The sequence below is a fragment of the Salminus brasiliensis genome, chromosome 1, assembly GCF_030463535.1.
Source record: "Salminus brasiliensis chromosome 1, fSalBra1.hap2, whole genome shotgun sequence".
Lineage (NCBI taxonomy): Eukaryota > Metazoa > Chordata > Actinopteri > Characiformes > Bryconidae > Salminus > Salminus brasiliensis.
This window is the reverse complement of record NC_132878.1, coordinates 12,458,207-12,482,612: the sequence shown is the minus strand read 5'-3', so window position 1 is coordinate 12,482,612 and position 24,406 is coordinate 12,458,207. Positions and strand designations below refer to the sequence as shown.

Here is a 24,406-nt window from a genome sequence, read left to right as displayed (position 1 = left end):
GCACAATTGATTCACAGTTCACATGGAATTCTTCTGTGTGAAAGCAAACCAGTGATAATGCATCCCTCCCCCAAACAAGCCCAGAATGGGTTGAGTATTCAGAAGTGTTAAAAGAGGTCAGAGTCTAGAAAGCTGAGAGTGCTTGAAAAAACACCTTTCCAACTGTTAAACAAGGGGGTGGGTTGATCATGCTCTGGGCTTGTGTTGGAGTCAGCGTTGATTCGAGCTGGCTGGCTTTCAGAGATCACCATGAATTAATTGACCAGGCTCCACAATGCATTGCTACTTCTCCACAATGCACATCTTTGTAACATTATAAGATTGCAATATTACTGGTGTATTGTTACACCCAATGCTACTAATGTGCTCTGGCTACTCTGCCTACTATAAGCAAAGCTTAGCACTCACCCTCTGGTAAAGGCAACAGTGTTATAGCTGTGCTCAGACGTCCACTTCCCAAACTGACCAGATGGGGGCGCTCTGCTTGGACCTTCAGGGTCTTGCCAGTCTCAATCAGGTCCAGTGGGGTGCTCTGCGAAACAGATGGAAACATAATGAACAAACATGGCATCACTGCTGCATATAAACCTCATATCTGCAAAAATGGGAACTTTACAAGAGGAAGGGAAAAACTGAATTGAATTCAATGTAAAAAGATTTTATTTCAAGTCATTTTGGATAATTTCTATCATTTCATTTTGGAGAATTTCTCATTCATTGTGAAATTCGGACTCCATGTAAAGAGTAAGTGCCAATTAATAATTACACCCATGAGCCAAAACAATTAAAGCCATGTGCCTAATACGCTAAAGTAACGGAGCCACTGTGTGCCAACAAGATCTATGAAGGTGTCCTTTAGTATCTGGCACCAAGATGTTAGCGTCAGGTCCTTTAACTCCGGTCAGTTTGATTTGCCATGGGTCTGATGCAGATTCAGTGCATTCCACCAGTAAACAGAACATGCGTACTTGGTCATTCAAGTGAGCTACAAAAAAAAACAGGACTCATCGGACAGGCCATGATGAGTCTTTGTCACCCAAAACCACGTCGTTGGGTATTGATTAGTCCCTGCTCAGACCACTGTGGATACACTGGTGTTACCTAACACAGCTGGCAATTACCATTCCACAGGTCTTGCTGTTTTGGAGATGCTCCGACCCAGTTGTCTGGCTATAACAATTTGGCCCCTTTTCAAGCAGGTCTTCAAAGCTGGTGATTCCTTAAGTATTACACTTGCTGACTATGAAAGCCAACTGTTCAGATGCTGTCTAACTTACATCCCAATCGTTGACATGCACCATTGTTATGCGATATCATCCATGAGTGTTATTCACTTCATATAGGATTGCTTTGGCTCATCTATTAAACAGTGAAAAATGCCACAGCAACATTAACAACATTAACAACATTAATGTATATAAAAGGTCTTGGTATTCAACAACAATGAGCAGTAACAGATTATGGTGCATTTGCTACAGTAACTGGATATTTACAGAATCCTTAGAAGTGTAAACAATCTTTGTCCGTTCACTGTATGAACTGCCACAACCTCTACCAACAATCCTTCAAGAGCAATGGGGCACTGCCCAATACAGCCGACACAGCACTGTAATTCAGCCTGCGTTCACATGTCCAATTACAACGCAGTCCACCAAAGTGACCTGCCCTCTTTTGGATGACTGCTCTCGTTGCTCCAAACAGGATTAGGCCGATTCAATTAGGGCCATGGAATAAAGCAGGGCTGGGCTAAAAGGCTAACCGGGCTAACGGGGTTTGGCTCCATTAGGTACGGCTACACACAGCAAGAGGATTTATCCATCAAGATGAAAGGAAAAGGGCCTGGGTCCACATGACCGACAGAGTGGACCGACTCAAAGTCATGGCCCAAGGTTTTCAAGGTCAGTGTGTGAATCATTTGCAGAAAGATATTCTTGTACTGGGGTGTTAAACTTTCAAAATTTTAGGTAAAGGGGTAACGTTACAAGTGGTCCAGTGTCAAGTTGGCCAGACTAATTTTTTATTTGAAAACCAAACAGTGTGTCCACTTCTTTTGGAAAGAGGCATGCTTACAGCATGGACTTCTCAGATTTGTTTGTGGACGCCCCTTCTAATGTATGTGTCCAGCTACTTCAAGTTGCTCCCACTGTTGACACAGATGTGCAAATGCACACACATAGCTTGTCTAGTCCCTGTAGATAGGTATTGCCAATAGAATAGGACTCCCTGAGGCAGATACATATGAACCTTTTGGCACCATGCCTAATGCCAGGCTATGGGCTAGAGGGGTATAAAGTCCCCTAGCATTGAGTGGTGGAGCAGTGGAGCTATGTTCTCTGGAATGATGGATGGTGGGCCAATCAAATACTTTTGGGATAAACTGGGGAGTTGAGGATAAGGTAGGTTGGTGATCATCCAATGTTCTGACCTCAATAACACTCTTGTTGTAACACTCCAAAATGCAGTAGAAAGCCTTTCCTGGAGAGTAGAGACAGTTACTCCAACCAAAGCAGCACCTCTTTTTTTTAATACCCAGTGACCAGAAACAACCAGTGAACAGGTGTCCCAATATAAGTAGGTCCATATAGTGGCATTAAAAATACTATCACTGACATAAAGATTATTACTAAATGTCACAAAGTGTGGGAACATAAACTATAATTTGGTTCATAGATATTAGCTTCCCTCTCAGTGGTGGATGACAGCCCCCTGAACCCCACCCCCACCCCCTTGTTCCGGCAGCCATGAGAAGATGAAAACAGCCATGAGAAATTCATTTGTTGGGACAGATTAGAACACATTTATGGGACTGGCCCTGGCCTCAAGATCTTAGGATTAACACTCATTAGCAATGTTTATTTTCTCATTTTAAAAAAGTGGGATCTCGAGCTCTGAAATTATTCTGTTATCCTGAATAAATAACATTTGCTACATTATGATAATGACATTTCCCATGATAACTTATTATGACTGGAAGATGGAGTAAAAACAAACATGTGAATCCATGGTGAGAGCCCTAATGGCTCCCTTAAGCTGCTGGTAGGAGGTCATGCTAATATTTTCTGGGCTGGAAACTTCTCCTCAGCCTCAGTGTTGGAGACTCCAGAAAAACAAGCTCACCGCGTTGGGCTGGGAACTCCTCAGCCTCAGCAAACCCTCCGAGATGGAATGATTGTCAGGCTGAATGAAAGAGCTGTCTGTAATTTCTGAGTTCAGTTATTTCTTCCATTTCACAATTACTGACAGTGAGTCAGTGCTACGGCCTAATGCAGAACTTCCTTCTGACGGACAGTCTCCTGAGAAGCAGGTCCACAAAAAAATAAATGTACAGTTCTCCCCATACCTTGCATGAAGTCCATAGGCCCAGACATGTTTGCTCCTTTGGTTTAGCCCTGGAGCTACATTGCTAATACTGCCAATAACTCTTATTCCACAGGAACTGCCTCCATATCGGCACATACTTGCCACAAAACAGACTGAGTTGTCAAATCACCGTAAATAAACTTGTGCTGTTTGTGCTGACATATACCATACAGTCCAGTAGTAGCGGCCTGAGGCAATCATTTTGTCTCTATTTGCATATTTTTAAAGAAAGAACCAGCTGTCCACCATTCATTGTAAGCAGGCAACAGACTGTGAAGCAGGCTAACTCTGCAGTAAGCTGGTAGTTTGTTTTAGCTCCCTTATCTTCCCCTATCATCTCCAAAACTGGCACTGCGTATAACAGTGTTTAATTGCTTCTATTGTCATCTGACATTTCTTTCACTAGTCCCATTGTGCAGAAAGGACCACTCAAACGCCTACAGTAGACAGGATGGGTTTTCTGTGACTAGATTTATTGCTTTATTGTTGTAATCTCCACCCGGTCCCCCTTTGTTTGTTTTGTAAAATTGTCAGACAAATGGGAAAGTGAATATAAATTAGTGCACTGACTAAGACTGAGACAGTTCTTATAATAGCCGAGGTTTAAACAGAGTCTGATGGCCTGAGCATGGTCAGTGTTAATCACCTGATTCAAAAACATCATCTTTTGAATCTTTGTACTACTCCAAGGGCAGATGTGGGACCACTTTTCTATATATTATATATTTCCACATTTTTTGGAAAATTAATAAGTGGACATATATACAGCTATCAGCCACAACAACAAAAAACAACTGTCGAATACTGTGTAGGTCCCCCTTGGCCACCAAAACAGCTCTGGCCCATCGAGGCCAGACATCTGAAGGCCTCCTGTGGTGTCTGGCACCAAAACGTACATTGTGAGGTGGGGCCTCAATGGATTGCATCAATGAGACTTGGATGCCATTCCTTGTAGCACTTTTGGTAGGTACTAACCACTGCATAATGAGAACACCTCACAAGATCTGCCTCATGTTTAGAAGATGCCCTGACTGTGTTGTCTAGCCGTCACAGTCTGGTTCTTGTCAAAGTGGCTCAGATTCTCACGCTTGCCCATGTTTCCAACCCATCAACCTCAAGAACTGACTGCTCACTTGCTGACTACTATGTATCTCCCAACACTTGCCTGGCGGCATTGAAACAGTGTAAGCAGTGTTACGGACTTTACTGGTTTTAATGTTATGGCTGATTGGTGAATAGTTAGATAGAAGCTTTATTCCATGAGCCGGAGCAGGAAGAAGGCTAGATGTATGGAACTGCAATGGATCTGCCCCTTAGTGCCCACAGTAGTGGCATCATGAACCTTCTTCAGTCTGCTCAGGTAACTCACCTGTAGCACCTGATGAGTCTGGCGGCCATGCTCAGGAACATTCCTGTTCAGGCTGTCCATGTCTTCTGCGTTATCGATCACTTCATCACAGTCATAGAGGTCCTGTATCAAATAAAGCACAGATGAGAAAGGGGAATTAAGCCAGGGCAGCGCTACAAACAGTTACGGACACAAATACAGTGTCAGCTGTGTGGTGCTTTTTTGCCATTACGTCGCTGCAGAGCACATTTCTCTCATGAAAAACACAGTATTTACAAACAAACAGAGTGTTCTCACAGCACATGCACAACAAGAAATCTGCTCAGGCTTCCTCTGTAATGACTCATAGCTTTCTGAGCACGGTCCATTTGCAAACAATCACAGTCTAGACTGAACAGTAAAAAATACTTCAGCTTTTTTCTGTCTTCTGTATCTGTAGTGCACAGTGAATCACCACAGACAATTTACCCAAAATGTTTTTCTGCACTGAAACAGAAAAACTCTGACTTGAAGCACTTTTGTGTATAATAGAAGTCAACGTGTAGCTGCTGATAGCTGTTAATAAACAATGAATATATGAATAAATATAGATAGATAAAGATATATATTAGTTATTGATCATTTTAAACTGTAGATTCATTTCTGAGGAATGGAACGAGTACACAAAAGTGAAGAATTTATGACCGGTGTAGTAGTGTAGTAGTTTCTGGGTAGTAGTGGGTAGGCAGCTCCTGCCTGCAAAAGTAAAAGTGACCGGAACTACTTCTATGCACCAGTGTTAGAAAGCTGGATAGATGTTCAGCTTTAGTAAGACATCCTTTCAGCTGCCTCATGCTAAAATCTGAATCTTCAGAAAAAAAGGCTGAAGGTTGGAATCAGTGTTACGTAGTCATGTTTATTAATGATTATTATTAATAATAATTTATTAAGATTGAGATTAAGAACAATTATAAAGATCGCACTTTAGCCATTGCACAGCAGTACACCAGAATTTAGCCTCCACATTAAACCCATCGGTGGCAGTGAACACACACACTCACCCTTTCATTTATTTACAGATTTCAGCACCATCCCACTGGCTACTATTTTAAGTGTGTTTTCAGTCACCATTTCTTTTAGTTCTTCTAGAACTACAGGGAGTTTCCAGTTTGCTAATGCATGTATATTTATAAGAATTATTATAAGAATGCCCTTCATCATCATTTGCAATGCCCCCTACACTAGGAAGGTAAAGACTAGCCGACAAACATGCCTCTTTTCAAACTGCCACTGATAGGAGGCCAGTGCTGAGCCTGTGCTGAGCAAGTCCAATTGTGCTCTCTCTGGCTCCAGCTGCTGACGGCAAGCAGCATGACCTGGGATTCGAACCAGCGATCCTCGGATCATAGTGGCAGCACCTCAGTCCACAGGACCACCCAGAGCCTTCATAGTATTGATTTGTAATGAATAGTTCACATGTAAAGATTGGTGACAGACATTGGATTCATTTAGGGTAGTGTTTGAACCCTGACTGCAGTGTTGTACTCTTCAGATGCCACTGTTCTGACTGCATAAAAACATAGACTCTCTCAAATCGCAGTATGTTGCCTTGCTAACAGTATCGCAATACACCAATGAGCCATAACATTAAAACCACTGACTTGATTAAGTGGCATCTGTCAAGGGGTGGGATATATTGGGCAGTAAGTGAACAGTCCGTTCTTTAAGCTAATGTGTTGGAAGTAGGAAAAATTGGCAAGTGTAAGAATCTGAACCACTTTGACAAGAGTCACGTTGTGATGGCTAGATGACTGGATCAGAGCATCTCCAAAACATCAGGCAGGTCTCCTGGTGTACCTACCAAAAGTGGTTCAGGAAAGGAACAACCGGTGAACCGGCAACCAAGTCATGGGCACCCAAGGCTCATTGATGTAATCAATGGGGGCCCTACTTCACAACTTACAGGACTTAATGGATATGCTGTAAATATGCTGTTGGTGCCAGATACCACATGACACCTGTTTTGCTTAGACAACAGTGGCCTACACAATGTTTGGTTCTAATATTATGGTATATTGCAGTATATTGAATTGTAACCCTTGAATCATGACACGTATCAGATCACCAGGTTCCTGCCAACACACAGCTTAGTAGAAAATGATAACACAATATAGACACAGCAGATGGAGAGGAGGCTGAAAAACGCGGTGCTCTTTTAATAGCTACTTGGCATAATTAGGACACTCTTAGGCATTCAGATCTTTGATCTTCTTTTTATTGGCTTATTAAAAAACATGGCACACAGGTGGCGTCGTGTTTTAGCCCCTGGGCCACGCTAACACATCTAACACACAGACTAGAAATGACCAGCTGGTAGGATGGGTTGGAGCTTGTGCTTCAGATACTGCGCTCAGCGTGGATCAGTGTGACTCATCTCAGATGCAAACTCTTGGAACAGATGCTGCTGATTATCCATGGTGCAGACATGTGCACATCACAGTAGAAATAAGCAGGTACTGGCCCTCAGGGCAGTCGACAGTTCAGCAGACACGTCATAACAGATCACGCATCTGACTCAGACAAATGTCTATGACTGATCTGGGGACAACACAGACAGATAATCAGCCACTTTATTAGAAACATCTTTGAACTTATACTTATTGGCCACTTTATTAGAAATGTCTACTCTAAGGTGTTTAGGGTACTTTATTAAAAACTGGCCACTTTATTAGAAACACCATAAACTTTCACTCACTGGCCACTTTATTAGAATCACTTACACTAAAGCTCCATTTACTGGTCACTTTGTTAGAACCCCCTATTTAGAGCTTCAACTTGCCAACCACTTTATTAGAAACACCTTCAACTTCTGTTCTCTGGCCACTTTATTAGAACCACCTACACTAAAGTGCCACTTGCCGGCCACTTAATTAGAAACATTTTAAGCTTTCATGCACTGGCCACTATAGTAGAAACACTTATGCCAAAGCACAACTCACTGGAACTTCCACTTGCCAGCCACTTTATTAAAAACCCCTGGCAACTTTTTTTTTTAGAAACCCCTAACTTGCACCTGCTCTCATTGACTACTTTATTAGAAACTGTTGACACCTGACACTGTTCCCCAAAGCAAATGTGCAGTCATCACCATTCTTGAAATTTAGTTGAAAGTGGTTGATTTACAGAGGGTGAGGCTGTTGACATTGTCTCATATCATGTTTTTTTTTTTATTCAATTAATTCAACTGTAGCCCCCCTGGCTTTAAATCTCATGCTGTTTTGGTATTAATTATTTACAAATAATTCAAAATCCAATCAAAATAATCAAATAAAATAACAGTGAAATTTGAAACAAATTCCTTTTCCAAGATTTTCACCCCTAGAGATTTCAAATGGAAAAAACCTCTGTTGGCGTGATCAAGCAGGGGGACTGCAGGAATGTGAAGCTTCACTTCATCACACAAGCTAAGACAGGCTGCCTGCAGGATATGAATATTAATTAGGGGAGATTTTCAAGGATAGCTTGGTGACAGGCACAGATACAATCTTATAAACCATAAGTTCCAATAACAACTCTCTGTCTCTCAGTCTGATTTTTGCCATTTGTCTCCCATCCCCAAATGTTCCTATTCCATAGTAATTAATGGGGTACACCCAACCAGCCACATGGGCACCACAGCAGCCACTTGGCAACTTGCTAGCAACCAGCTGAGACACCCTCACAACCACTAAGCAACTCTGTAGCAAGCACCTAGCAACACTATAACAGCCATCTTAGCAACACCATGGCGATCACCTGGGATACCATAGCAACCACCAGGCACAAACAGTATCATACTAGTGACCACGACACAACAGCCTAGCAAATGCTTGGAAGTGGGAACCACTTAAAACAGCAGCATGTGAGTGTTGGTATTTTTTACTCCTGGGCTCCCCCTACAGCCAGGAGGTATAATTCACACTCTACACATGCATTTCCGGACAAGATACAGAAGTGAAAGAAGCATGTGAACTGAGGCAGCAGAGTAAAATTACACAATTTGACATGAATGGAACTCGGGTTATGCAGCGTTATGGGCCTATATTCTATTAATTATGATATCTGTGTTATACAAACACTAACATTTGCAAACAACCGACACCGAATAATAATCGATTCCAGGACATTTATATCACACACCGCATTCCTCCCTCCTCTAATAACATGGATAGCATCTTTTGACATCATTCACCCCTTTTAATCATTACATTTCTGAATTGTACTGTAGCTTCTTCACTGCCTGTAGTTTCCAGTCTTTTTAAGGGATTAACCACTATTTCAGCCACACAGCATAACCACAAATGACCTTACAGTCGAACAAATGGGAATGACTGCAATAACTGTTCACACACATGCACACAAAACACACACACAGTTCACTGGGCATGGCCTACAGCTCTGCAGTGATAATTTTATAAACAAAACCTGGGTGGAAAACTAGCCCTGCGATTTGTGACATGTTTGTACACAGTGTCAAAAATTTGTGGACACCTGCTTAACCAAAGTTCATTCATTCATCTTTTTATCTGAGTCACGGTGGGTTTAGGAGCCTACCGGGAATCATTAGGGGCAAGGCAGGAATACCCTCTGTTCATTGCACTGCGCCTGTTCATCGCATGGTACCACACACGCTCATTTACCCACACCTAGGGGGCAATTTAGCTTGGCCAATTAACCTACCATGTGTTTTGGGGAGGTGGGAGGAAACCAGAGTACAGTGACCAAACTGAGGATTGAACCCACAATCCCGGGCCCCTAGGGCTCTGCGCCACACACACTTCCTGCCATTGGAGTTGGAGCGTTGGATGGAGGCATTGCAGACAATGCAGTTGTACTTTATACAGGGCTTTATACCCCTCTAGCCGACACTTGGCATAAGGCAAAGCGACCTTCATGTCAGTGGTTAAATCTGAGCTCTTGTGCGTAGTATTAAGCTCATTTCTATTTCACTTCTGGTGTCAACCAGAGGAGGATGGTTTCTCTGTTTGAGTCTTGGTTTTTCTCAAGCTTTTCCTCTCACTTTACCACTGGCTTACTCACCTGGGGCTCAAAACCCAGACCTCCGTAAAGCTGCTTTGTGAAAACGTCTACAGTGTTCTACAGTGGCCCGTGCCATTTATAATGCTTTTCTATGCAGCATCTATCATGTACTATTTTGCACCTTCATACCTTCGTCAGCAATGGGTTTGCATTAAAACAGCTGAATTTATTAATTAGAAGGGGTGTCCACAAACATTTAGACAAATAATGCACACAGTCATATCATAGTCACCTTTATGACCACCCCTGGTTTGGAATTAACTCAGCCTGGGATCTCCAAAGCTCTCTTCATGGATGTCTAGTATTTTTTTATAGTTGTCATCCAACACCTGGTTTGGTAAATCAGTGCATAATGATGTTACATCAGGTGGGCTGCTGGTGGAACTGTACACATCTATGCGCTGGCTGAAGGCGTCCAGGAGAAATCTGGAACCAAGCTTTGTTCTTCAAACTAGCTCACAAGATCTCAACTACCATGTGATCTGGAGTTTTTTCCAAGCAGCAGCTCTCTTATTGCTTGTTACATTTGTAAATAATGCGTTTAGCTGCCAAAAACCTCTCCCAGTACTGTATATATGTATAGGTTTATATAAGACACAAATAGGTTGTGTAATAAAATATAGTCCATTGTAAAAGCCCACTTTATATAACCACAATAACCAAAACTAAAAGGTTTTGCCCAAATTTAAAAAGTAGTTAAACACAGACAGCACATTTTGTCCTGTAAATGCACAAAAACAAACACACAAACACACAGTTTCACAGCGCTTGCTCCACGGGGCGATGGCTCATGTGGCCGAGTGGAGTGCCATGCCTCTGAAACGTGTCATTAAGTCGGCAGCCATGCCAATGTGTCCTGGCCCAAGCAGCAGAAAATAGCCTCAGCCCAACCACACCGTGTGCTCCACAGGGCTCCTCTTACAGGGGTTATAATCATATACACACACACACACACACACATACACACACACACACACACACAGCACTTCGGTACATTAGTGTTTCAGAGGAAACCACAGTGGGAAAATATAGCTAATGCTCCACAAGCTGAACGTGGCATAAGGAATACCAGGCTGGAAAGCAGGATGAATATGAACGGATAGAAAAGTATGAAAAGCATGTAGGACCAAAATATAGCTGTTGTAGACCAGCTGACCACATTCTGACACCTTAGCTAATCTAACTGAAAGCTAATAAACAAACCTAACTCAACTGATTTAAAGCCAATTGACAGCAAAAGCACTGAGTGGATTAATGCTCCCAGGCCAAAATAAAGAAACATGGCTTTAATGTTCCCTGCAGAACTGCACATGCCAGGAAGTCATGTACTCACCATCTTTTCTACTAGATGAGTCTAGAAGCTGTCCAAATAGTGTTCCATCACCGTGTTTGGTCTTAGTCTCACTGTTATGTGCTGTGTTTACTTCTGCACTTGTTTGTTCCTGTGTCTTCTCTTGCCGATCGTGTGGAGTCCATGTCTCTGACTAAACACTCCTAAACACTCTGGAGTTCAAGAGCGCAGAGTTACAACTACTGTCACCAACCGCAGCTGGGGAGGGAGAGAGAGTTAGAGAGAGAGAGAGAGAGAGAGAGAGAGAGAGAGAGAGAGATGCAAGTAAAACCAACAGAGATGAGAAGAAAAAGAAACAGGAAGACAAAAACATGAAAAAAAGAGAAAAATAAGAAGAGAAAAAAGAGAAGAGAAATGGAAAATAGAAGAGAATAAGAGAGAGAGGAGGGAATAGGGAGAAGACGTATAGAGTACAAAAGAAAAGAAGAGAGGAGAAGAGAAGACAGGAGAGGAAAAGAGAAGAGAAAAAAGAAGAAGAGAAGAAAGGAGATGAGTGAAGAGAAGAAATGAGAGGAGATGATAAGAGAAAAAAGAAGGAGAGATGATATAAGAAAGCAAGAGAAGAAAGGAAAGAGAAGCGAAGAAAAGAAAATAAAGGAGAAGAGAAGAGACGAAAGAAGAAAAGAAGATAAGAGGAAAAGGAGAAGAGAAGAGAAGAGAACAGAACAGAACAGAAGAGAACAGAAGAAAGGAGAGGCAAAGAGAAGAAAATAAGAGAAGAGAAAACAGGAGGAGAGAGAGGAGAAGAAAGGAGAAAAGAAGAGAAGAGAAGAGAAAAAAGGAGGAGCGAGGATACAAGAAACAAAGAGAAGAAAGGAGAAGAGAAGAAGAGAAGAGAAGTGAAGAAAGAAAAGAAAGGAGAAGAGAAGAGAAGAAAGCAGGAGAGAAAAGAGGAGAAGAAATAAAAAAAAAAGAAGAGAAGACACCAATCCCAACCCGCTTCAAGTTAACAGCTAAAATTGGCAAGCTAGCTCTAGTGTCAAAACAAGGAGTAAGTCATAAATATTGAGGAGGTTCAGCAGAGGTTGCCCCTCAGAGTAAACTTGACCTCACTGTTTACTAACTCTCCCCTCTGAAAGGCCAATGACCTCTTCTGACAGCAAGTCTGCATCGGAGACCTACTAAGAATACACAGTCGCTCACTGAATGCAATTCAGCTGCAAAGGTATTGAGGTCTATATCAAAGCAGACTTCATTAGCAACCAAAGCAGCATGAACGCTGGTTGGGGTTGCGTGACCTTTCCAAAGAGAGAGACTGAGAACTTACATTTTAATCCCTAAGTTGACAAAACAAATAAGGATTACTGCGATTGTAAGAGTATTATTGGCAGGTTAGCAGTGACAAGCTGAACCGCCACCATTTCTTTGGGATTTGGATAAATAAGACTCCATTCATGCTGTTTTAAAGGCGGTGGATCGGTGGAAAAGGCCTTGGTATTCCACATGGAATTCCTCTCACTGACTTCCTGTTCCTCCGTCACTCTGGCAAAACAGCATGGTGTTTTCCGCCCCAGCATTAAAACAGCTGCGGAAAAGCGCTGATCCGTGCTTTCCAAATGAGTCACTTAAAGGCCAGAGTGTTCATTAATGAATGACTCATTTTACTTAAAGAAACAATATGTCTCAAAAGAATTCCCCTGCACGGCACGGTCGCCATGGAAACTCGGAGTAAACAACGCATGGGACTCTACACACTGAACTGAACTAGCTGTTGATGAAGTCGAACCAAGGTTATATGGCCAATGATGAAGGCCAAACTGCGAAGAGGACATGAGAAAAAGCTTCAGAGTCCCAGGGCAGTCTCACAGGAAATGAAAGGAACACTCTCTGATACAGAGAAGAAGAAAAAGCAAGAGGACAAGAGCAGGAATGTCTATCAGTGTTATGGATTTTTTCCCTTGACCACTGCCAGAAAAGCTGGAGATGGTGTGTGGGACAGATGTCTGAAAAAGACCAAACAAATAAAATGGAGACACAAACAAAGTTAAGCAGAAACCAAGCAACCACAGCTGGATCTGAAGATGGGTCTTCCGGTGTTGCCTCCAGAGCAGGGGGTGTTTCCTGTGGGTTAACCCAGACCAAGCAAATCTCTTGAGGAAGCATTTGGCCCAAACAGCCCTCCTTTTCTCTGTAAGGCATTTGCTGATGATTACAATCCAAGAATTGTGTTCAAAATAAAAGGAAATGTCCATGAAGCTGACAGCTACACATGAATACCAACAGCTATCTCTGGTCTACCCTCTGATTCTGGAAAAGAAAGGCACCCTTAGACTTTTCCACTGAATATGCCCTCGGGAGAAATTGCTGCTGCCATGTTCAAGGCCACTTTTGATTCTCAAAAGGGAGAGAGTTTCAACTAATGGACCCCAAATTATCAATTTATAGCATTGGAGACTGTACAGACGGTGATCTTGCACATCTTGCCAGTGCCCGATCTTTTCAGTCTTTTGATGAACATGTTTCTATTTACACGATTCATTTTATTGTACACTATATGTCCAAATATGCTATTTTAGGCTATGCCCATTGACAACACAGATGTGCAAATGCACCCCCCTCCCCCCAACACACTTACACACAGGTTGTCCAGTCCTGACCGAGAAGTACTGTCAACAGAATAAGACTCTCTAAAGCAGATCATCGTGAACCTGTTGGCACCATGCCTAATGCAAGGCATGGGCTAGATGTGTATAAACCCCCCCAGCACTGAGCTGTGTTCTCGGGATTGATGGTGCTACATCAGGCACTGGTTTTGAATTATAAAGGCATCCAAATGCCTTTTTTTATTGATCTTTTGAAGTTTAGTGGACCAGGACCTACTCACAGGTTACATGCTACTAGAAACCTGAGCTTATATCCCCAGTTTTCAGTGAGGCTTTTTAAAGTGCAGCTTTATGGCACCACCAAGAAGGCAAACCAGAACTAGATTGACCAGAAGATCCATCAGAATCTTCAAAAATGGATTTGCTGTCTCAGACATTGATGTGTGTGCCATCTCAAAGCTAAGCGAGACCTGACTCATGAATTACTAGCAGACCCACACGTTTTTTCAGCTCCTTCAGCATTTTTTCCTAAAGTCGGGCCCTTCATTATAGTATCAGCTTAAAGCAAGGAGGCGTCATAAAGTGTACCCACAGCTCCCTTTACGGACAAGTGAGTATCTGCATACGTGGCTTAAACCCCTTTCACTACTTGGATTAAGAGACTCTTAGTGTGTGTGTGTGTGTGTGTGTGTGTGTGTGTGTGTGTGTGTGTGCTTGTGGGAGATGGGACTGGGTCTGCTTCTTCTTTGGCACCATGGTATAAGTCAAAATGTTCTTACGGTCTAGCCAAGAGAGTCCGCAGAATTCATCATCTGCTTTTGGTTCGATTAACAGCTTTTTCCCTTTAAATATACACAGACATGCAGATAGCTGTCCAGACTTCTATCTGTCATACACAGTTCACATTCAAAACATCTCACATGATGGGCAGGTTGGGCTGTGGAATGTGGAATCCAGCCTGGGTCCTGAAGCACACCTGGGCTCCCACACACCCACCCACCCCCTTCAAACACACACACACACACACACACACACACACACACACACACACTTACTTCATCTCAGTGTAGGCTATTAGACAGGAAATATTTCATGTCCAGAGTTGGCAAATGACCTCTGAAGTTAATTTGGTAGTTGCCGTCACTTCCCATTTTAGGCACCCCAGATTTAAACAGGATCTGTTGATGCCGGGGAGGGGTTGGTTCTGCTTTTGCTACACGCTAACATTATATGCCTATAAACCTCACCATAATACCCCAAATAATTAGCAAGCTATGTCAAATGTTGTGGTTCAGTGTCGTTGACATGCATGCTATGGCTAATTTGTTAGCTTAGCTGTAGCATGCATGTAGCGTTATTCCTATTGTGACTGCAGAATGACTTCATATCCAGAGGATTTGGTGGCATTCAAGAGAAAAATTCAAGTGAACACAGAACCAGATGTATTGTGTTTGGGAACACTGAGCCTCATTCATTAGTATCTTCCTAAGAATGATCTTCAGTTTGTTCTTGAGAAAAGTTCTAACAAACCACAGAATTGTTCACAGCTCTAGTCTTATAATGCTGGATCCCTTTGTCCTCGTAAACCAAACAAATCCCAAATAGGAAATCATTAGTGAACATCAGAATCTTCAAGAAAACTGCATAAGTTGATTGTAAGAAGAAATAAAGAACTGCTTGTGAATGAGGCCTACTCTTGTTTACCACAGGGTGCGATGGCAGCAATTATCATATTAATTTCTCTCAATGCGACATCCATCTTAGAACTGGAGTTCCTGATATAGGAAGACACTGACTACAGAATGTCACCCTGCTTCGGTGGTCTACAGTTGTGAGAATATTATAATAATATTCAAATATTTTCCAGTCTTGTTTTACCAAGCATTTTCATCCTGTAAAAGTGTCCATTATTCCATAATGTTGCATTTTCCAAGATGCTGGAAACGAGTTGCTTATGGACTGGGATACTTTCATTTGATAGTGGCTAAACTATTTAAAAAGGCTAGAAGTTGATTTTCCAGCATCACTTTACTTGGATGGACCATTGTAGATGCCTTGTAGAAGCTCACCTGACATTCAATTAACATTCAATCAAATGTTTCTTAACGTCAACTGAACTCTAAGTTGAACTCTAAGTAAATGACTGTCTATTAAATGTAACCATGCACCTAACCTTAACCTTACCCTTTTATGGTTGGGTTTAAGGCTAGATTTAAAATTTAGCAAAAGGTTTGGGTTAGGATTTAGGGTTGATTCAAGGCCAAGGTTAGGGTTAGGATTTGGGGATGATTTAAGGGTATGATTAAGGTTAGGATTAATGGTTAGAGGTTAGGGTTAGGCGTGGTAATGCATACAATAGATAATTGTTTACATTCATATATGTTCAATTGAATATTAGTTGAATGTCAGGTGAGCATCTATGGCACACCTATAATGGACCACCCAAGTAAATTATACCTTTACTAGATATTTTCAGCATAATTTAAAGATTATTTCACTTGCCAGGATATACTATATTAGCGTTGTAAAAATGTCCTGACTAAAAAAAAGAGGTTTTGGACCATTCTAAATGAGCTAAGCCTCAGGATTTTAAAAGTATGGTTAGCCCAAGTCATCCCATCCTTGCTCCAAAACACACTGAGTGGTAAGTAATCTCAAATACGCTGTTATATATAAAATGGACAAAGTATGCAATGACATCTAATCAATCAAACGTTTCTTCACTGCTATCACTCAATTTGACCTCAGTACATTCTCCCAGTCAAAGCTATAAGGCAACCTTCATAACCTTTTCCACGTGAAGCAAAGAAGCTTGAGACTTGGCTGAATGCTGTGTGACTCAAGGTAGAGACTTCGCTTAAGGGCACATCTTTTCCATCTGAACAGATTTATGTGCATTCGGCAGTACAGCCGCCATTCCATCGGGACCTGTTTCTAATTCTCCCCTCTCAGAAGGATGGATTAAAAATCTGCAACAACAGACGAGTGAAGCAACACACATCGCCTGGCCAGGAAAATAACATGCATAAGAACTGGCCTGGGAAAAGATGAAGAGTTGGAAATAGATGGATATCAGTTGGCCAGAAGCAGTCGATGTGAAAAGTGTGGGAACATGAAAAACTAACTGGGCCTGAGGCCCGCATCTTTGCATTTTTTGTGGTTAGATTCTCAAAGCTGGGCTAAATGGGGGAAATCCTCAGTGGAAATCTGAGTTCCCACCTGTAAAAGGGGAAGAAAGAAGTAGCTCACGTAGCCACGGCTGGCCTTAAGCAGCACCTGTCGTTTAGGCTGGTGTGAACAGGGTTGAATAAAGGAACAGACAGAGAGCAGGAAATTGTGCCAGAGCCACCGTAACCCTCCTGGCTCTAGCTCACCTGCTCCAACCTGGCATTAAATTTCCCTCTTTTTGTTCTCCTTCCCCCAACACACACACACACACACACACACACACACACACACATACACACACATCTTTGTTTTTCTACCTTTCTCAGATATAAGGGTGATATTCAATTGTGGTCAGAAGTCCATGCACTAATCATGGACCTGGTTGCCATCAGCAGTTTTCTTGCAGAATTCCGGTTGAATATTTGGCCACTTTTCTTGGCAAAATTGGAACTGATTTTAAAAACATTTTCAGTAAACAAGAGCCAGGAGTGATTTTATCTGATGCAGACACTGACAGCACATTAAGAACAATCTCCACTTTTTAAATTCAGTTAAATTAGACATGCTAGTAATTCACCTTTTTAAACTGATCACTGATCAGAGGCTCACCTATTGAACTCTTACACTCTAGGACAAATGTGAGGCTATATGTAGAGTTAAGAAAATATTTAAGAACATATCTTTTTTGAGAATACAAATTGTTCTTAGAATTTTTCTGAAGTGATAAGTAAATTTATTATTAAGAAGACTTTTTAATAATATCTGTTTATCTAACTTTTTTAAGCATTACTTTGATAAAATCAACATCTAAGAATTTCTTTCTTAAGACACTTTTGTAAAACCAGACCAATGTTTATAAAGAGGTGTGTGAGTGTGATGTATCTTTTGCATCAAGCAATGTTTCTTTAGACCTTTAAAATGTTCTTCGCACATCTGATGGTTATGTTGACGAATTCTGGGGTAGGCCTCCTTCCTTTATCCTCCTTCATTATTTCATCCACTTTGTGTAATGTACCAGTTCCACTTGCAGCAAAAGAACCCCAAATGATGCTACCACCACTATGTTTAACAGTTGGTACAGTGTTTGTGGGATTGAATGCCTCAACTTTCGCCTCCAAACATCCTCTTGTTATTGTTGCCATACAACTCAATCTTTGTCTCATCTGGCCTTAAAACTGTCCTCCAGTGAATGTGACACTGAACACTAAACACTGGATATGTGTTATCTGTTGTTAAAAGCACAGATGAAACACCTTTTGGCCCATAATAGGTTTAAAATACCTGAAAGGTTTTAGTATAAATTAGCTACAAAGTCTGGCATTATTCACCATACCAGACTCCAGGTCAGCCGTACTGTCAGTTCTGTAGGTTGCACAAACACATCTGCCCAGATCTAAACAGCTTTCTAATATTGTGTAATAGACTTAACTAAAACTACTTATAAAACACCCTGAAAAGCCAGGTGTCCCCATTTGATGGACAGTGTACATAGGCCAGCAATTTGTGTGCCCTTTCTCTCTCTCTATGTCTCATTCTTCACACTGTTCCATTACAACTCAGTGAAACAATTCATTAAAGGAGCACAAAGCTGCTTCACATTAGTGCCCAGTTTATGTGGCCTGATCCGCCGTCTCTTATGAAAGCTTCCATTCAGACAGACCTGCTGTGCTTGGCTAGTAATCGCTCCTGAAACACACACACAGACTTGCACACACACACACACACACTGCAGCAGGTATTAGCACTTGGAACTTGGCTGATATCTGTGTCACATGAATATTACCTTAGCTGCTCCATACACACTCTGCATTCCTGTCAGATATTGACGTTGTCAGAGCAAACCTGATGCCCTACCTAATGTTATGCAGCACACGTGAGAAAGTCAGGTTGCGCAATATGTACTGAAATTTAGCAATTTGTTGGTTTCCTGGCCTTAGACCTGACAGTTCATGGGTTTTTTCTACAGAGTTGAGGTCAGGACTTTGAGAAGGCCATTGCAATGTGTAATGTTAGCCTACTTCATTCATTCCACAGCCACCTCTGATGAGTGTTTGTGGTCATTGTCCTGTTGGAACACCCAGCTCTGTCCACGTTTCAGCACTCTTGCAGATGCTTTGAGTTTTTTTCCATTATACAAGTTCCACTGGTTGACAAATAGCCCTAGAGCATGATGCTACCACCGCCATGCTTAACAGCTAGTACAGTGTTCTTGGGGTTAAATGCCTCACCATTATTCCTCAAAACATACCTCTCAGTCGTATCATTTTATACATTTTAGGGTCCCTAAAGAACCTTTCATTGACTTTTTAATGGCTCCTTGTGGAACTTTTAAAATAAATGTTTGTTCCTATAACCATATGTCCAAGAACCATTAAGATGATATAAAGTTTCTTTAGCCTAAAGGTTAATGGAAGGGCTAGTTGTGGTTGACAATTCCTGGGATTTTCCCTTTTAAAACTCTAAAAACTAAACTAAAGGATCTTTTGTCTCCCACCTTAGATCCATACGCTCATAATTAAATTACATTTTAGACCTAGGCTGGCTGCGGACCCACTGTGACCCTGACCAGGACGAAGTCAGATATAAAGATGATTAGACCAAAACCTTCTTGAAACTGACATTTAAAATGTTAAATCAAAAGGCAGATCATTCCTAATCATTCCATGTCATAAAGTCATGTGCAAACATACTTAAACACTTGGAGTTTAGATCTCCATTTAAACAATATTGAGAGATGGAGTTAATATAACTATGCACATAATGTGGAAATTTCCACAAGCAATTATTAGACATTATTAGCAGAACATCAGCTGCAGATGATTAGAACATGGGCAGAGAGGATTTTGGAGGAGCCTAAGCATTCTCCTGCTGAAAGAGGACATGGCCATTAGGAATACTGAAGGGCTGCAGCATGTTTAGGCAGGTAATACCCAGGTCTGTTAAGCTGGCTCTGTTTGGCCCATTAACAAGATGGTCTACTTTAAACCTCAGACATTTAGTTTGGTTTGCTCTTGATAGTTGATGTGAGTGGTATCGCCATGGCCAGATCCAATGGTTGTAGATGCAGATGAGCCTGGGAAGCGATTTAGAAAGATCTCAGAACACTTAGAAATCAACTGTTCCACTCTCCGCAAATAATTCACAAGTGGAGAACATGTATAACAACTGCCAACACGGCCAGGTCAGACCTTGCAAGTTCAGCCCAAGAGATATGTAAATGAGAGATGTAAAGAAATCTCCAACAATGCTAAAATGTCATCATAGGATCTACAAGTAGCTTTTGTAGCCACAGTTGCACAGCCACAGAGTACTGCATCTACCATCAGAAGAGACAGCACAAATCTGCATAATTTTTTGCAATAAAAGATGTGCAAGGAGTAAAACACTGAGCAAGCGCCAAGATTCGTCCAAAACACGCTGTTCCTCGTTTTTGTCTAAGTGTTCTCTGACAAACTTTAGTCTTCACCTGATTTCTTAGTTCTTTCAAAGCAAGGTTTACCTATTAGGGGCTCATCATTATCACAGTATTCATGTTACTATGGTAAAACCCATTTGACAGACTGGTTTTCACTTGTATATTCCCCCTTCCCCCAAAAAAGAGGAGGAGGAAGGATCTTCCAGTGAGTAATTTGATCTACAGGCCAACCATCTATCTCTCGTGGTCAAAATGTGTAAGTTAGCTGACGGGCAGGCTACTGCAAATGTATGTCAGTGGACCAGTGATACAGATATACACACACTGCTACACAGATCCCCAGCGCTGTCTCCACCGGGACAGTAGTCTCATTGTTTGGGCTGAGGTCAGCGCTATGATCTGTAGGCTATGCTGGGTCCAGAGTGGTCCAGTTTCTCACAGATTCGCCACATTTCATTACTCTCTCTCTTACACTCACACTCACACGCATTTTTTCATATTAGTTCAAGTGTGCTGCGGTACGTTTATGTGTGTAAACTAAATATTCACGGTTAGTTAGTTATTAATGTACAGATCTATATCACTTGAGATTTCAGTCATCATGGAGTCATTTTGGAACATTTCAATTGGTCTTCGGGAGATTTTGACACAATATAAAGAACAACTGCCAGATTCAAATTGTGTCCAAAAAGGAAAAATGTTTTTTTCATGACAGCAACAATATGTTATGCAATATTAATAGGACTATACAGTCAGTGTGCTACATATCCCTATACGGTGCCATATCCCTATGTTGCTGTTCCACTTTTGGCCTGTTTCCCCAACCCAAACTAAGCCGAGCTGTGACCGAATAGGACTTTTAATTAGGTGATACATTAAAGTATTGTGATATTGTGTTTTGCAGTACTGTATCAGTTCTGAAAAACACAGTCTCAACTTCAGCAATAGTTTCCATGTACAGATTGGTAGCAGACAGTGCTTCATTTTGGGTTGTGTTTAATCCCTGACCGCTAGTTAGCAGTGTTGTACTCCTACTGTTCTCACAGAATGAAAAGTAAACTTTATGCTACTCAGATTTTAGGCATTTGGTGTTTTTCTTAAATGTAGATAAATCACAGTATATCATGATACATCGAATCGTAACTCCTGTATAGTGATACATATTTCATCGCCATGTTTCCGCCAAATAAACAGCACTAATTCTGATGGTGAATATTGATATTCAGTCTCAAAGCATTGTAGGTTCAATAACCATGTCCACTAAGATGTCCCTGTTGGTCCCTTGAGCAAGGCCATTAACCCTCTCTGCTTCATCCAGGGGTGCTGTAGCATCTTTGACCCTGGCTCCCTAAGCTGGGATATGCAAAGAGAAGATTTTATTGTACTGTATAAGTGTATACAGACAATAAAGGCATGCATTATTGCATTGTAATAAATGTTATTATAACATTATAATAATTGATGTCCAAATGACATGACGTTAAGTCATTTTACCTCAAGTTGGATCCCAGGATTTATCATGTTTGGAATAATAATGTAAATGTGTTTTCTCATAGCAAACCAAAGTTCCCAAGATCCTTTCTATCTTTCTATCATGGCATCTACATACTTACTTTCTGTTAAGAATTTTTATGTATACTTCTACTTTCTCATACATATCGTCACTGTCCAATGAAAAACATGTATCTCCAAAATGCTGACTTTACAGGAGAAGGCAAAATTTTTCTTAACTTGTGCTTAAAAGTCATTTAGAGCACATCTATTGGTCCATTCATCCAGAATTACCTTCACAGTGTACAGAGCAGCTACATGGTTCCAACCATGGAGAAAACTAACAACGGATACAAATGGAGATGCATGTTTTTTATTGGACAGCAGTGATATGCATATTGTATGTGCACTACAACTTCATATACTACATATCCCCGTACTGCTGTTCCACTTTTGGCTGGTCTTCCAGACCCAGACTAAATGTACATGTAACCCAAATAGGACTTTTAATAGCGAGTAACCACTGAATGTAGTCCAAACAAACTTAGATCATGGAAATTGTGGATATAAATATGTATCTACATACATTGCATAATAATAAATGATGTCAAAATACAGTGTTTTCTGCATACACCATACTTTACGTTTCCTCTTCCTGCCCAGATTCTTCCTCTTGTGCTAATTCTGACACTGACTCAGGAGAAATCTGCCAAAGCTGCAATTTCACACAGAGAGACTAACAGACAAGTATATGTTTTCTCTGTCTCGTACACACACACACACACACACACACACACACACACACACAACAGACACCACACATTTGTTTTAGGATGCCACATTAGACAAACTAACCCCAAAACACACTACAAAACACACTACTATACACCTCAGTTAAGAAATACAAAGCTCAACATTTCCATTTGAACCTGCACAGTGTTCCCGTTCATCCAGCTGTCAGTCCAACTCACCTTTCCTACTCGAGAAGTCCTGGAGGAAAACTCCTTACAGGCAACAAATGATTCCACCACTTAATCTCATAAACACAGGTGTTAGAATCCAAACCAACCTCGACCTTCAACCTTCTCTCCGGAGCTCAACAGAGAGCCAAAACTTCACACAGATCACTCACAACTAGTGATGGGAGACAAATATGCCTTTTTCCTCTCCTCTCCTCTCTCTCTGTCTTCCCCTCCACCCACACAGCCTCTCTTTCTCTCTCTCTCTCTCTGCCCACCCCTTTTTCTTGTTCCCTCACTCCAGTTCAACCTCAGGCTCTGTCTCGCTCTCCCTCTGCCTCCCTCCCTCGCTCTCTTTTTCTCTTTCATTCTGCGGACACAAGGCCGCCTTTTATTCTCGCAGCTGAAGAGGTCCACACTTGTTCAGGCTCTGGAACGGAGACTCAGAGGGACGGACAGACAGACAGATGGGGAGAAAGGCAGAATGTAGGAGGCATTCACAGTGGACGGAGAGACGTGGGTCAAATAGGCCTGGGCGATATGGCGAGATGATGTTTTAATCGTGATGAATTACATCATAGTGAACTTTTCTGATTATATACTGGGGGTTAGTACTTTTAGACAACCAATAACTGCATGTATCACTAAGGGTGTGTTTATGCCTGGAGTTCGGTTTCCTTTGGTCCGGACTAAGCAAGAAAGTGACACACTGTTACATGACAGTCCTGGTTTGCTTTGCGTTCATGGACGGACATATTTGCTGACAAATCCATGAAATATAGCGGGAAAAGGTTTAAATCACCTTAAAATCCAACCAATGGATCCGTAGACTTGCTTTATTAAATCACGGTGCCTTGATATTATTATTAAAGCATTGATTTTGATAATGTACACGTGCCAATTTGGATCATGGAACAACGCTAATGTTAAGCTGTAAAATGTAAAGTCACTTGGGCTTCATCCCAACTCACACACGTCTTTACTTTACTGAAGCAACTACACTAATGAATGCAATTTTAATGGTGACAAGAGACGTGATTAAGCAGGCAGACAATGACAATGACAATGGTGGAGCAAGCAGACTGGATTGATACTAGATTTTGTGGACAAGAGTGACCCCATGTCTGTGCACAACTCATGCCCCGTGCATTTGGTTCGCTTAGATGCCCTTGGTTGGTATTGTGTTCATATTTCAAACTAACCACCAGAGTTCATTGAGAAAGAGACTGAGACCCACTTGTTGGATGAGCAGCAGAGTTTGAAAGGCAGCGTTCAGATGAGATGTATAGTAAGGAAGTAGAACTACTTCACTACTGTACTTCAGCACTAAAATGCAGTCTCTGTACTGAGGTAATATTTCTTTCTCCTACTTCCACTTTTACTTCACTACATATTTTGGATGAGATTAATACTTTTACTCTGTTACGTTTTCTATGTGCTTCATTGTTACTGGTTACAATTATGAAAACGGTACAAATCATTTCAAACCCACATTATCACCAGGCCAGAGCAGTAAATGACGCTGTCACCGGGTTTGATGAAGCCACCTTAACTTTGAGCAGAACAACGGCGATCAAGCCGTGAGCGTACATGCTGCCATTCTTCCTCTCACGCCACTGCTGCAGTGAGGACACTAACGTTAGAGCTTTGTTAGTTTATTTCCAAATAGAAGAAGAACCATCAGAAGGAACATCATCTTCACCACCTTCAACT

At 41.5% G+C, this 24,406-nt stretch overlaps 1 protein-coding gene across 5 annotated transcripts in view; it reads right to left on the bottom strand.

Annotated features, from left to right (window-relative positions):
- Positions 1 to 22,919, bottom strand: part of phldb1a (pleckstrin homology-like domain, family B, member 1a) — an 88,238-nt gene extending 65,319 nt beyond the window's left edge. For 3 of the 5 annotated variants that reach the window (XM_072669330.1, XM_072669597.1, XM_072669487.1), the window contains exons 1-3: positions 11,100 to 11,304; positions 4,730 to 4,831; positions 409 to 532 (exon numbers count right to left, since the gene is read on the bottom strand). In XM_072669330.1, the coding sequence (XP_072525431.1) occupies positions 409 to 532; positions 4,730 to 4,831; positions 11,100 to 11,102 (229 nt within the window). In that variant the 5' untranslated portion in view covers positions 11,103 to 11,304. Of the gene's footprint in view, positions 1 to 408; positions 533 to 4,729; positions 4,832 to 11,099; positions 11,305 to 22,705 lie in introns of those variants that run through there. The other 2 variants (XM_072669413.1, XM_072669522.1) reach the window with 2 other exon arrangements.
- Between the last annotated feature and the right edge of the window lie 1,487 nt (positions 22,920 to 24,406).